Source organism: Budorcas taxicolor, chromosome 1, assembly GCF_023091745.1.
Source record: "Budorcas taxicolor isolate Tak-1 chromosome 1, Takin1.1, whole genome shotgun sequence".
NCBI lineage: Eukaryota > Metazoa > Chordata > Mammalia > Artiodactyla > Bovidae > Budorcas > Budorcas taxicolor.
Genome location: NC_068910.1, coordinates 217,453,211 through 217,466,883, shown reverse-complemented (window position 1 = coordinate 217,466,883; position 13,673 = coordinate 217,453,211). Strand labels below are relative to the sequence as shown.

The window sequence follows — 13,673 nt, the reverse complement described above, 5'->3', positions numbered from 1 at the left end:
CAGATCTAGTCCCTTAAATCTATTTCTCACTTCCACTGTATAATCGTAAGGGATTTGATTTAGGTCATACCTGAATGTTCTAGTGGTTTTCTCTACTTTCTTCAATTTCAGTCTGAATTTGGCAATAAGAAGTTCATGATCTGAGCCACAGTCAGCTCCCAGTCTTGTTTTTGCTGACTATATAGAACTTCTCCATCTTTGACTGCAAAGAATATAATCAATCTGATTTCAGTGTTGACCATCTGGTGATGTCCATCTGTAGAGTCTCCTGTTGTGTTGTTGGAAGAGGGTGTTTGCTATGACCAGTGGGTTCTCTTGGCAGAACTCTATTAGCCTTTGCCCTGCTTCATTCTGTACTCCAAGGCTAAATTCGCCTGTTACTCCAGGTATTTCTTGACTTCCTACTTTTGCATTCCAGTCCCCCATAATGAAAAGGACATCTTTTTTGGGGTGTTAGTTCTAATGAAATTTTGGGCCAACCCAATAAAAGGAGAATAGTGACATTTTCTAATAGACCATACATCGGCCAGTTATCACGATGTGTGCATTTCAGGCTGGCCTTGGCAGAGGACTGGCACCTAGGGTGGGCTGAAGGGAGCTTGCTTGGGAGGGTCTTAGTGTCCCAGAGGCTGCAGAGGATGAGCAATTTTCTCACAGCATTTACTCCTTGGGGGAACAGAGCGAGTCTCCTTTTCCCACCCCTTCTTGTGTATCATAAGCTTGAAAAGTGAAGGTGGCCTTTTGCCCAAAGACCGGCATCAAATATTTATACAATGCCAGGGCCAACAGCTTCCTGTGCACAGTAGGGAAGCATCTTTACTTTAATAAAAAATGCAGTGATAATGGAGTGTTTTCCGTCGATGGAGGGTGAGTTAACCTTTCTGCAGGGGGAGCCTCTCTCTGAGAGCGACCTTTCAATCCCAGCTCGGAGCATACGACAGCGAGGCTGAGCCGAGAAGGTGATGGAGAGATGGGCGGGGGGTGAAGCCGTCCAAACAAGGGGCTCTCTAAAAGCCCGGCTGTCTGCTGTCTGTGGCTCATTGACTTTTTTGCTGTTATGGATGACCAGATTTTGACAGCCACTCTGAACGTGCTGGGTAGTTAAGTGGGTGAATCAGCACCCTGGATTCAGAGCGGAGCAGTGGGCTGAGAGGCTGGAGGTGGCACTGAATAAGGAGGATGGTGAACAAGGGCCTGGTTTGTTCCTGCTTCCCGCCCCCAAGCCTGGACCCCACAGCCCTCCTCCCTGTGGGCGAAGGAGGGGAGGCCAGGCAGGGGTTAGGAGAGCAAGCCCCCTTCCCTTGTGGATCTCAGCTGTATCATGCTGGGCATTCCAGTACTCGGAGGGCGTTTGGCACGTTTAAAGGACTAGGAGGCTTACCGGTAAGGAGATCTGTAGCTGGAGACTTTGAAAATTGGGTGCAATATATTTTGTAGAAGCCTTGTAGGCATGTGTGCTGTGTTGATAGAGTACTGAGGGATCAGTGAGCATCTTCCGGTCCCAAGCATCCCCAGGTCAGGACTGGGGAGAGCTTTGTTCACAAGGGTTCCATAGGGTATCCCTACAGCGGCAGGGTCTTCCGCTGGACCTGTGCTGCCCAAAACTTAAAAAGTGAGACAGACTATTGCCCATGCTTGTCCTGGACCCCAAAAGACTAATAATATGGTTCAGCCGAAGAGTAGTTCTGTTCTTTGTTGCTCACCTTAGTAAAATGTATTGTAGAAGGACATTGGACTTGGGAGGAACTTTTCAGCAGAGTGAATGAGAGAAATAAGGTTAGTGCTTTTGCTAAGGCTAGTTGATAACAGACTATTGGTTTAGGAAAGAAAATTGAAAGCAGAGCATGGTACTGATTAACCCACAGGGATCTTACTGGCAATGGAGTATGGTTCTGTCAGGCAGGAATAATATAAGAGGCTACTGTGCTCCAGGAATTCCCCTCAGAGCTGTGGTTTGTTGAGTTGATCAGGCCCCTCTCTCACTCTGGAATAATCAGCAATATCCTCCAAGTATTCCTGGTCTCGAATTTCTTAAGTTTGGATCGAGCCTTGTAACGGTCAGTTATTGCCACAATGACGCTGTGTAACAAACCACTCCAAAGCGCCCGTATTTGCATGTTGACTGGAGCAGCTTCGTTGAGGCAGCTGGGCCCGCTCTCAGGTCTGAGGGTCAGCGGATCCAGGCTGTGCTCCACGGGGGCAGGCGAGCTGGGGCACGTCCTCTCAAAGTGGTGGCAGAGACATGCGATCAAGTTCAGCCGTGCCCGTGTTTCTCAAGCCTCTGCTGAAATCCCACCGGCCAAGCAAGGCACCTGGGTCGGCCCCTAGTTGGCTGGTCTCCTCCCCACCACTGAGCTGACTTGGTCTTGACTTTCTTCTCACGATTCTGCTGCTCATCTGGCCCTTGGTGGCGCCTCATTCACTCTGCAGTCCTATTCAAGCTGTGTCTTCTCCCTTGAACTCTCAAACCCCATGTTCCCAGCGGCTTGCTTGCAGTTAGCTCATATCTCGTCTCAAACTGGCGCATCCTACTCTCAGCACTTCGGTCAGAAACAGCAGGACGGTTTCCTCCAACTCCACATGCCTCCTCTCCTAGCCCACTTTGTATTCTCGTAGCATTTGCCTCCTTGGACGTTATGTCATCATCTCCCTGCAGGGGGAAGCTCTATGGGAGCAGGGTCTTCGTTTATCACCCGTGGCCTCAAGGGCACCTGGTGCGTAATAGGTGCTCAGAATAGACTGAAGGAGGCAGGGTCTCTGGAGTGAGAGAGGATGGACTTTTGTCTTTCAGGCTTCTTAGACCTTGCTAAGTTGTTCTCTGGAAGGTTTGTGCAGTTGAAATTCCCTTCAGCGCTGGAAGCTTTTTCTGTACCGTAAAGGTGGTAAGCAGAGCCATCTATTTGTTACTTATTTTGTTGTTGCAAATAAGATGCATGTTTCTCGTCCTGATGGCTGTTTTGGTTTTGCTTGTGAGGTCTGTTGGAAGTCAGGCACTGAGGGTCACTGTGTGTGTCCATCTATCTGTCTTCTTGTGACTGCTGGACAGTGCAGGCAGTTTCTGAACTCCACTGTGACTTGGGGCTTTCTGGATATGTCTCCCTTCCCTTCCGGATGAAGAAGAGCTCACATTCTTGCGTGAACTGCCCTTTTAAAGGAATTGTCCTTTATACCATTAAACATTTTTCATGTCTGTTGCCGTAACCAAACACCATGGGCTGGGTGGCTTGAGCAATGGACGTTTATTTTCTCATGGTTCAGGAGGCTGCACACCCACGGTCAGGGGGCTGCAAGTTCTGTTTCCGGCGAGGTCCCCTTTCCTGACTTGCAGATGGCCACCTCTATGTCCTATAGCCCTTCCTCTGCACACGGTTGGGAGGCTGGGTGGGGGGGCCGCTCCTGTGTCTCTTCCTCTTCTTCTAAGGACTCCAGGCCTGTTGGACTAGGGCCCACCCTTATGATGTCACTGAACCTTAACTACCCCGGAAAAGATCTGTCTCCAAATATAGTCACTTTAGCGATCGTAGCGTCAACGTCTGAGTTGGGAGTGGGGTTGGGGACGGAGGTCAGTCCAGGAGGGTGTGACGGAGCAGTGATTTGTACAGTACTGACCGGCAGGAACTCTGTCCCCACTCGCCCTTCACAGATACGAGGACAGGCCCCTGAAAGGGTCATTTTCCTTTTCCAACACAGCACGGGCCCAACCACCTGCTTCTGAGTCCATTCCTCTATTCCACACAGCCCCTCATCTAAGGGAATGCAGGGCATTTAGGAGCCATTTACTAAATGCACCTTCTTGAAGGTCTTCTGCAGGGGCGAGGACCCTGGGTGTATTTTTCTTGACACTTTCATTGCCTGAGGCAGTTCTGCATCATTTCGTATGTGTGATGTACAGAACTCAGAACCTTACCATTGATACGCCCAAGGAAACGTTTTCAGTGGTAAATCATTTGGAAAAAGTCCCCCTTCCCCCAGGCTTCACTTCCTGACGAGAGCGTCCTGTGCTCGGCACGCACGCCACGCAGTTGCCAAGGAGCCAGAGCCTGTGGACCTGGTCTGCGAGCCCAGAGCTGCTGTGTCCCACCCAGCCCCCCTTCTGAATAATCTCTCTCCCCTCCATATCGTTTTCTCCTAAAAATTGTCCCTGAATGACTGCGTTTCCCCCCCCACCGCCGAATCCGTTCTCCCCAGTGCTTCCTGATGCTGGAGCGTGAAAAGGAAGGTAAACGTGTGAAATCAAATGGTGATTGCTAACAATGAGATTTGGGCTCATAAAATCAAGGATATTATTCAAAACTGCGAGGTAAATGAGTCTCATTCATTCTGATGGGGCTAGACTCTACGGCTGTGTGTGCCTTCTTTAATTAACATGCTGAAAAGATGTTCTGATTGGGATTATTAATGAATGCAGTGAACATTTTTGCTGTTTGTGAGGCTTCTGCCACAGACGGTTTACAGCAACCACCACCCCCCGCCCCTTGCTTTTTCTTTCTCCACAGATTCCTTGCACGACTTGACAGATGGAGTGTTCATCTTTGAAGCTGGTTCCACAGAAGACAGCAGAGCCACGCAGGGCTACGACGCTATTGTAGTCGAACAGTGGACGGTTCTGGACGTAAGTGTGGGGCTTGGCTGTGATGCTTTTTTGTTTGGACCGCGGTGGTTTTATCCGCTCACTCCTCCGAGCGAGGCTGCCCCTCGACAGCAGGTGGACGGCTGGACACCCCCAGGACCCCTGTTGTCCTTGGGGACCCTCCTGTGCCCCCCAAGGTTGGGGAGGGGCCCCCACTTTTCGCTTTCGGTAGAAAACACACGTCATGTGTGCCAGACCACTGGGCAGAAAAGATTCCTCTTCACTCGTCTGAAAGGTCTAAGTGGCGTAAGTGAGGTAGACGCGTGGGTTGTGGACCCCATAATAAGGGGAGCGGCGTCATCACTGGAGCATGACCCTCTGGGCCCCCCTGACAGGGGCCACAGAAATTCATACACCAGAACAGGAGTGTACGCGCCTGTCCTCCGAACCGTCACGGTGAGTCTGAGTGAGTGCTGTGACGGCTCCCGTTCTACAGATGAGGAGACCGAGGCACCGAGCGGTTAGGCCCCTGGCCCGTTAGGTGCTAAAGGACGGCTTCGGCATGTTGACCCAGAAGGCCAGCAATCTGGGCTCTGGGCAGAATTCCTCAAGCTGTGTTCTGCTGGGGTTTGGGAAGAGGTGGTACATTTCTGAGGTTTGCTGGTGTAGATTTTAAAGCTGTGAAACCGTGGATGTTTTAGACCCATCTCTCGCCCACCCAGCACCTGGGGTGATTGAAGCTAGGGGACTGCTGTCTGAATGCTCTCGAGCCACCTTGGGAGCACGCCGGGTCGGTGGGCTCGGGGGCCCCGCCAGACGGGACCACCTGTGCCACAGACGAGGAAGCGGCTCTCTGTGAGGAGTGAGGGCACGGGGACCTGCCAGCCCTGTGCCAGCTGGCGGCCAGCCCCTGGGCACTGTCGCTCCCAGCCCTTCAGCCTGCGGCCGTCCTGAGCAGAGCTGCTGGGGGCAGCCTGCCTCGGAGCCAGGATGGGCAGTAACTGCCCGCAGGTGTGGCAGAACAGAGTCCACGGACAAGCTGTGATGATCAGAAACGGGAATCCCAGCATCACAGCAACCGGGCCAGTCAGGCTGGGGACCGAGAGTCCCGCGGTCCTAGGTAGAGAGGAAGGTGGGGAGTGGGTGGTGACCTGGTCTGCCACCTCCTCCACCAGGGACCCCCGCCTGACGTGGGTCCCCGTGGGCCTCCATGCACCTGACTGGAAATGGGGTGCCAAGAAAGTGAGACGCTTGAGAACGAGAGTCCAGTGTGGGCTGTTCATGACCCCGCCCCCCGTGGGGACCCTCCTCAGCTGTGAGACGGCAGTCCGTTCACCCAGCCCGCCTCCGGGGGTGGGTGCAGGCTCTGGGTGGTGGGACAGAGCGGGTGGCAGGGGGGCGATCTCAAGGACCATCCAGACGGGCCCGAGCTGGCCACCCCCCGCGTGCTGCAGCCCACTGGGACACGGGCTGTGTCGGCAACGGAGGCGTGGCTACCACAGAAACACGTGCGATTTTGCACATGCGCGGTTGGCGGCAGCGCCGCGGGGACCCACATCAAATCCCTTGTTCTCCGCCCATTAAAATGGCTATTAAAGGCGGACTTTGGTGGCTCAGACGGTAAAGCATCTGCCTACAATGCGGGAGACCCGGGTTCAATCCCTGGGTCAGGAAGATCCTCTGGAGAAGGAAATGGCAACCCGCTCCAGTACTCTTGCCTGAAAAATCCCATGGACGGAGAAGCCTGGTAGGCTACAGTCCATGGGGTTGCAAAGAGTCGGACATGACTGAGCGACTTCACTTTTGCGGTTTCCTCAGGAAAGATGGCTAGATGGCAGTGATCCAGAACTGCCTACGAAAGTGGTTGTCAGAGTGTGGTTCCAGGGTCAGCAGTGGCAGCAGCCCTTGATGAGGTGTTAGAAACACAGATGCTTGGGCCCCACCCTGGACCCAGCAAATCCGAAGCCCTGGAGGTGGGCCCAGTTGTGTGTTGCTGCTGCTGCTGTTGTTGCAGAGGGTGGGGTGGGCTTCCCTGGTAGCTCAGCAGGTAAAGAATCCGCCTGCAATGCGGGAGACTCTGGTTTGATTCCTGGGTCAGGAAGATCCGCTGGAGAAGGGATAGGCTACCCACTCCAATATTCTTCGGCTTCCCTGGTAGCTCAGATGGTAAAGAATCTGCCTACAACGCAGGAGACCTGAGTTCAAGGTCTGGGAAGATCCCCTGGAGGAGAGCGTGGCAACCCACTCCAGTCTTCTTGCCTGGAGAATGCCATGGGCGGAGGAGCCTGGCAGGTGACGGTCCATGGGTCGCACAGTCAGGCACAAGTGAAGTGACTTAGCATGCACGCACACCGGGTCTTAGCTGTGGGATGTGGGATCCAGTTCCCTGACCAGGGATTGAACGCAGTCCCCTGCTTTGGGAGCATGGAGTCTTAGCTACTGGACCATCAGGGATGTCCCGCCATTAGAGTTATAACAAGCCCTCAAAGTGATTCTGAAGCTCACTCAGTTCTAAAGAACTAATGTCTGAAAGAACAGTACAGACACTCCTTTCTCCAGATGTCTATGGTAATGTGATATTTGATGCAAAGGGTGATGGGAAAAGTACCCCAATGATTCGTCTTTCTTCAGCGTTTGCAGTATTGAAATTTCAAAATGTGACTTTGATGTGTAACTGGAGGGAATGCCTACAGTCTGAAATATCTGCAGGAGGGGGATTTGGTTATAAACTTAAATAAGGACACGGTTGTCTTTTCTTCCCCCTTGTCCATTTTTAAAATTATTATTATTTTTTTGATTGAAGTATAGTTGATTTACAATGTCATGTTAGTTTCAGGTGTATAGCAAAGTGATTCAGTTTTATGTATATTCAGTTCAGTTCAGTCACTCAGTCTCGTCTGACTCTTTGCAACCCCGTGAATCACAGCACGCCAGGTCTCCCTGTCCATCACCAACTCCTGGAGTCCATGCAAACCCACATCCATCGAGTTGGTGATGCCATCCAACCATCTCATTCTCTGTCATCCCCTTCTCCTCCTGCTCTCAATCTTCCCAGCATCAGGGTCTTTTCCAATGAGTCAGCTCTTCACATCAGATGGCCAAAGTATTGGAGTTTCAGCTGTAACATCAGTCCTTCCAGTGAACACCCAGGACTGATCTTCTTTAGGATGGACTGGTTGGATCTCCTTGCAGTCCAACAGACTCTCAAGAGTCTTCTCCAACACCACAGTTCAAAAGCATCAATTTCTTCCATGCTCAGCTTTCTTTAGTCCAACTCTCACATTCATACATAACCAGTGGAAAAACCATAGCCTTGACTAGACGGACCTTTGTTGGCAAAGTAATGTCTCTGCTTTTGAATATGCTGTCTAGGTTGGTCATAACTTTCCTTCCAAGAAGTAAACATCTTTTAATTTCATGGCTGCAGTCACCATCTGCAGTGATTTTGGAGCCCCCAAAAATAAAGTCTGACACTGTTTCCACTGTTTCCCCATCTATTTTCCATGAAGTGATGGGACCGGATGCCATATCTTCATTTTCTGAATGATGAGCTTTAAGCCAACTTTTTCACTCTCCTCTTTCACTTTCATCAAGAGGCTCTTTAGTTCTTCACTTTCTGCCATAAGGGTGGTGTCATCTACATATCTGAGGTTATTGATATTTCTCCCGGCAATCTTGATTCCAGCTTGTGTTTCTTCCAGTCCAGCGGTTCTCATGATGTACTCTGCGTAGAAGTTAAATAAGCAGGATGACAATACACAGCCTTGACGTACTCCTTTTCCTATTTGGAACCAGTCTGTTGTTCCATGTCCAGTTCTAACTGTTGCTTCCTGACCTGCATATAGCTTTTTCAAAAGACAGGTCAGGTGGTCTGGTATTCCCATCTCTCTCAGAATTTTCCACAGTCTATTGTGATCCACACAGTCAAAGGCTTTGGCATAGTCAATAAAGCAGAAATAGATGTTTTTCTGGAACTCTCTTGCTTTTTCCATGATCCAGAGGATGTTGGCAATTTGATCTCTGGTTCCTCTGCCTTTTCTAAAACCAGCTTGAACATCTGGAAGTTCACGGTTCACATATTGCTGAAGCCTGGCTTGGAGAATTTTGAGCATTACTTTACTAGCATGTGAGATGAGTGCAACTGTGCGGTAGTTTGAGCATTCTTTGGCATTGCCTTTCTTTGGGGTTTGAATGAAAACTGACCTTTTCCAGTCCTGTGGCCACTGCTGAGTTTTCCAAATTTGCTGGCATATTGAGTGCAGCACTTTGATAGCATCATCTTTCAGGGTTTGAAATAGCTCAACTGGAATCCATCACCTCCACTAGCTTTGTTCATGGTGATGCTTCCTAAGGCCCACTTGACTTCACATTCCAGGATGTCTGGCTCTAGGTGAGTGATCACATCTGGGTCATGAAGATCTCTTTTGTACAGTTCTGTGTATTCTTGCCACCTCTTCTTAATATCTTCTGCTTCTGTGAGGTCCAGAGCACTTCTGTCCTTTATATTCTATATACTTTATATATACTTTTCATATTCTTTTCCTTTATAGGCTTACAGAATATAGTTCTCACAGTTGGTCCTTGTTAGTCCCAAACCCCTCCCCTTTAGTAACCATGTTTGTTTTCTATGTCTGTGGGTCTGTTTTTGTTTTGTATATAAATTTATTTGTGTCTTTTTAAAGATTGCACATGTAAGTGATATCACATTTGTCTCTGGCTTACTTCACTTAGGATGAGAATCTCCAGGTCCATCCATGTTGCTGCAGATGGCATCATTTCATCTTTTTTGTGGCTGGGTGATATACCACCGAATATACGTGCACATCGTCTTTATCCATTCATCTGTCAGCAGATGTTCACCTTTGTTTTCCAAGCCACCCAGAAGTTGCTTCTTGCATTGTGCCAAACGGTAGACCGGTGTTTCTCAAAACTGGGCTTGTATCAGAATCACTTGGAAAGCTTTTTAAAAGACAGACATCCAGACTGTCGCCTAGAGTTCCCCACTTCCACCGGCTGTGAGAATCGGCCCCCGCTTGCAGGAGCCACGTGTGTGCAGGTCTTACCGGCGCTGCCCACCCGGGTCCAGTCCGGGTGGCCTTGCCTCTGACCCAGCGGTCGGAAGAGCTCTGTCAGCCTTGCCGCAGCCCCCAGACGGCTCCTGCCCTGCACACACGTGCAGGCATCGTCCAGCTCCCTGACCGGGTCCTCCAGGCCCGGCCCCTTCCTTTCCTCCCCACCCTTTCGGCCTCTGGGGAGGACCTTTCCGTTCAAGCCTGGGCAGGGCCCTCTTGGCTTGGGGTTGGCCCTGCTCGTCTGGCAGCCGCTGTCCTGCAGGAGGCTCCCAGGGCTCTAACTGCAGAAGACCTCTGAGCAGCTCTTTCTCTTCCCAGAGCTGGGACTGGCTTGTCCTTATCCGGCCCCTTTACTCCTGGACACGCTGATTCCTCAAACCCTGGGTGCAGGCATGCCTTTCTAATTCAGCCACGTCTTCCTGGCCTTCCTCTCTCCCTCTCTCCCTCTACATATACGCACACACACGCACACATGCACACACTTTCATAAGAAAACCTACGTGGCTGTTCACAGCTCTACAGACAGCGTAGTAGGTTGCAAAGAGAATGTGGATTCTCGAGTCTCCCCTGGGTAGGCATCCTGCTCTTTTATTTCTCGCTGACTGAGTATGAGAAGGAAACCACCCCCCCCCCCGCCCCCGCCCCGTCTGCTTCTCCATTTTTCACTTGTGCAAATGAAGACACCAGTAACCACCTCTCAAAGCCGATGAGAATGAAAAGAGGTAATGGATTTAAAAGTGGTGAATGTCTACAGTAAGTAAATAGGGCTTGCTTTCTTCAGTCACCTGGGATCTTCAGATAGAAAGGTCCTCGGCCTGTTGTGTTCACCTCGTCCTAAAAGCGCAGAGGAGGCTGGACTAGGGAACGTGTGGAGTCAGAGGCCAATATAATAATTGCATTAGTGTCGGTTGGAAACCCCCGGCCTGAGATTAAAGGCAGTAGTGAATGGGACGAAAGCCCATCCAGAGGGCATTTAGGATGTGTGCTTTCTTTATGTTCTTTGAGCTGACTTAATTTACAGTCTGGCGTGTGAGCAGAGGGGGGTAGTTCTTCGAGAGGAAAGGGAGATGGTGCAGACAAACAGGTGAAGAGGCAGAGGCGAGCGGTGGGCTCCCCGGTGCCACGGCCTTCAGCCTGCCCGCCCGCCAGAGCCGCGGGGCCAGGCGCTCGGGGGCCGTGGAGCCTTCTGCATCCGCAGCCCTCTCTCCTGCAGTGTCTGCGAGCTTCTTGTGAAACCTGCCACCGGAACCAAACATAACACAGTAGGGGGAGCACCTTGGGCCAACGCAGTTGGTGTGGGAGCTGGTGGGTAAGTGAAAAAGTCATGCGAAAGAGCGGAAGAGCATCATATTCGGAGGGAAGGGCTGGGAGTGTGGGGGTGCAGACGCAAACCAGCATGCTCCTACCCTGTAGCACAGGGAAGCAGAGTCAGTATCCCGTGATAAACCACAGTGAAAAAGCGTATGAAAAGGGATGTATATGTGTGCAACTGGGTCACTTTGCTAGACAGCAGAAATTAGCACATTGTAAATCAACTCTGACGCAATTTTAAAAAAAGAAAAAATCATATTCACATCTTATCCAGTTTAGTATAAAATATGGAAGCACCCATCCGTGCACCAGTCTTTTGGAGTTTGGGGTCTGCTGGTCAGAATTCTGCCTCATCCTTCCTTTATAAACCAAAGTGTGCCGTACCCCAGAGCCAGCGTCAGTGTCTTTAACGTGCAGCAGAGGGCCCTGACTGCAGAATCCTTCTGCTTCTGCTTTTTCCTGGTCTTGTCCGGCTCCACCCCTCCCCCACCTCTCCCCACCCACCCCGGACAGTGGCCGCAGTTGTTGTTTCTTATCCAGCTGTCCTTTGTCAGGTCTCTTCAAAGCGTTCTACTTAGTTTTCCCGGAAACAACTTTTGTTGCACTTCCTATCCACTTTAAATAATTTAAATTAAGACATGGAGCTGTGGTAACGGGTCTGACTGACCTGCACAGGTGTGGGAACACAGCAGGCTCACCTGAAAGTGCTCAGCTGTGCAGTGTCCGAGATCTGAAGGGCCTCGTGGAGAGCCGCCTGCCTCCTGGGCTTCTCGTGCAGCTGGAGACGGGATGGGCTTTGGGGTCCTCCATTCAGTTCAGTTCAATTCAGTCGCTCAGTCGTGTCCGACTCTTTGTGACCCCATGGACCGCAGCACTCCAGGCCTCCCTGTCCATCACCAACTCCCAGAGTTTACTCAAACTCATGTCCATCGAGTTGGTGATGCCATCCAGCCATCTCGTCCTCTGACATCCCCTTCTCCTCCTGCCCTCAATCTTTCCTAGCATCAGGGTCTTTTCTAGTGAGTCAGCTCTTCACATCAGGTGGCCATAGTATTGGAGTTTCAGCTTCAGCATCAGTCCTTCCAATGAACACCCAGGACTGATCTCCTTTAGGATGGACTGGTTGGATCTCCTTGCAGTCCAAGGGACTCTCAAGAGTCTTCTCCAACACCACAGTTCAAAAGCATCAATTCTTCGGCGCTCAGCCTTCTTTATGGTCCAGCTCTCACATCTGTCCATGCCCACTGGGACTCCCCCGTTAGAGCCCCTGAATCCCCGTAGGTTTCATCCCGGGCGGTGCTGTCCTCAGGGGTCTCTCCTTCCTCTACCTGTAGGTTCGATCTGCTGTTGAATTGCCTCCACGGCATCTCCTCCCTTTGGCTTCTGCGTTTTTCCAGCCTGCTGAGACATTTGTGATCAGGATAGTATCATCCTACATCTGGGGATCTTCCCAGCTCGGGCTTCTCTGAGCCTTTCCTGTGTCAGGCTGCTCCCACCTGCCTGGACTCAGGCAGACTGGCTGGAGGCCTCAGCCCTTCAGCGTGCTGCGGGAACCTTTCCTTGGTAACCCCAGCCCTGTCTGCAGAGGTTCAAGATGGCCTGTCATTCCACCCAGCAGTCCCCATCCTGTCCCTGAAGGACTCAGGAGAGGCTTGATACGAGGCATTTCTGTAACTGGAGCCACTCTGGGGTACCCTCCACCCCCCGCCCCGGTACGTCCCCCTGTTCTGCATGGACTTCCGCGGGCTTCTGAGGGCCCATCTCCTGTTTCCATGGGCTCCCAACCATCCCTCTAATGGTCCACGCTGGGATTTGCCAGGGAGTAACAGCAGTGTCTGCACCGTCGAGAATTCACCACCTTCTGCTTCAAAAAGGACGCCAATATTTGTCCTTTTAAAACCATCTGGCTTTTTTTTTTTTTCACTGCCACAGTTTCTCCAAGATAATTATTTTGGTTCTGAGATCATAGCCTTTAGTGCCAACAGCAGCAGATCTCGGCCTTGTTCCTGTGATACGGGAGATTTTCCCCTGGATGATCGCTGCCGAGGAAGGACCAGGCCTGCCCTCCCAGGCGGCAGTTCCACTGCGTCCCACCCAGAGCAAACCGCAGCTCAGCGGAGTCTGCCGGTGGCTGGGTGAGGGAGACGTCTCTCCTCCCAGCGTTCCCTTTGATCAAGTTCCTCACTTCCACTTCTGATAGTGACATGCCAGTGTGTGCTGAGCACTGCTTCCTTAAAATGGAATTCTTCTTGGCTTGATGAATTTTAAATTCATCATTAAAAACAATTGAGGTTGCTTTGGAAGTCAGGTTGCCAACCTCTGTGAAAAGTTTTCAACGCCCACCCCTACCCATGATTTGTGACATCCACACGTGACGTCCATCTCTTTTGGAAAAACACAGGCATTTGTTAACCAGAAGGCAGATAGATACCAGGACATGATTTCAGCATCGTTAGTAACGGGCAAAAGGAAGTAAGGTGCGTGTCCATCAGCAGGGGAATGGTTAAACAGAGGATGGTGCCTCCTTATCGTGCATGCGGCCATTCTGTATGAGCTGACATGGAAGGAACTCCGGGAGATGCTGGTCACCGAGGAGACAAGTTGCAGGTTAACTGCGCTGGTTCCCTTTATGTGACAGCCTGGTCAGGCTGGGGCAGCCAGTGGTTCGGTCAGACATGCGTGTAGATGTTGCAGTGGAGTGTACGAGCGGCGTGCAGGTG

At 51.2% G+C, this 13,673-nt stretch overlaps 1 protein-coding gene across 1 annotated transcript in view; it reads left to right on the top strand.

Annotated features, from left to right (window-relative positions):
• RFTN1 (raftlin, lipid raft linker 1) overlaps positions 1-13,673 on the top strand; it is a 233,974-nt gene that overhangs the window by 179,962 nt on the left and 40,339 nt on the right. Inside the window, exon 7 of the mRNA XM_052639301.1 lies at positions 4,497-4,612. Within this exon, the coding sequence (XP_052495261.1) occupies positions 4,497-4,612 (116 nt within the window). The remainder of the gene's footprint in view (positions 1-4,496; positions 4,613-13,673) is intronic.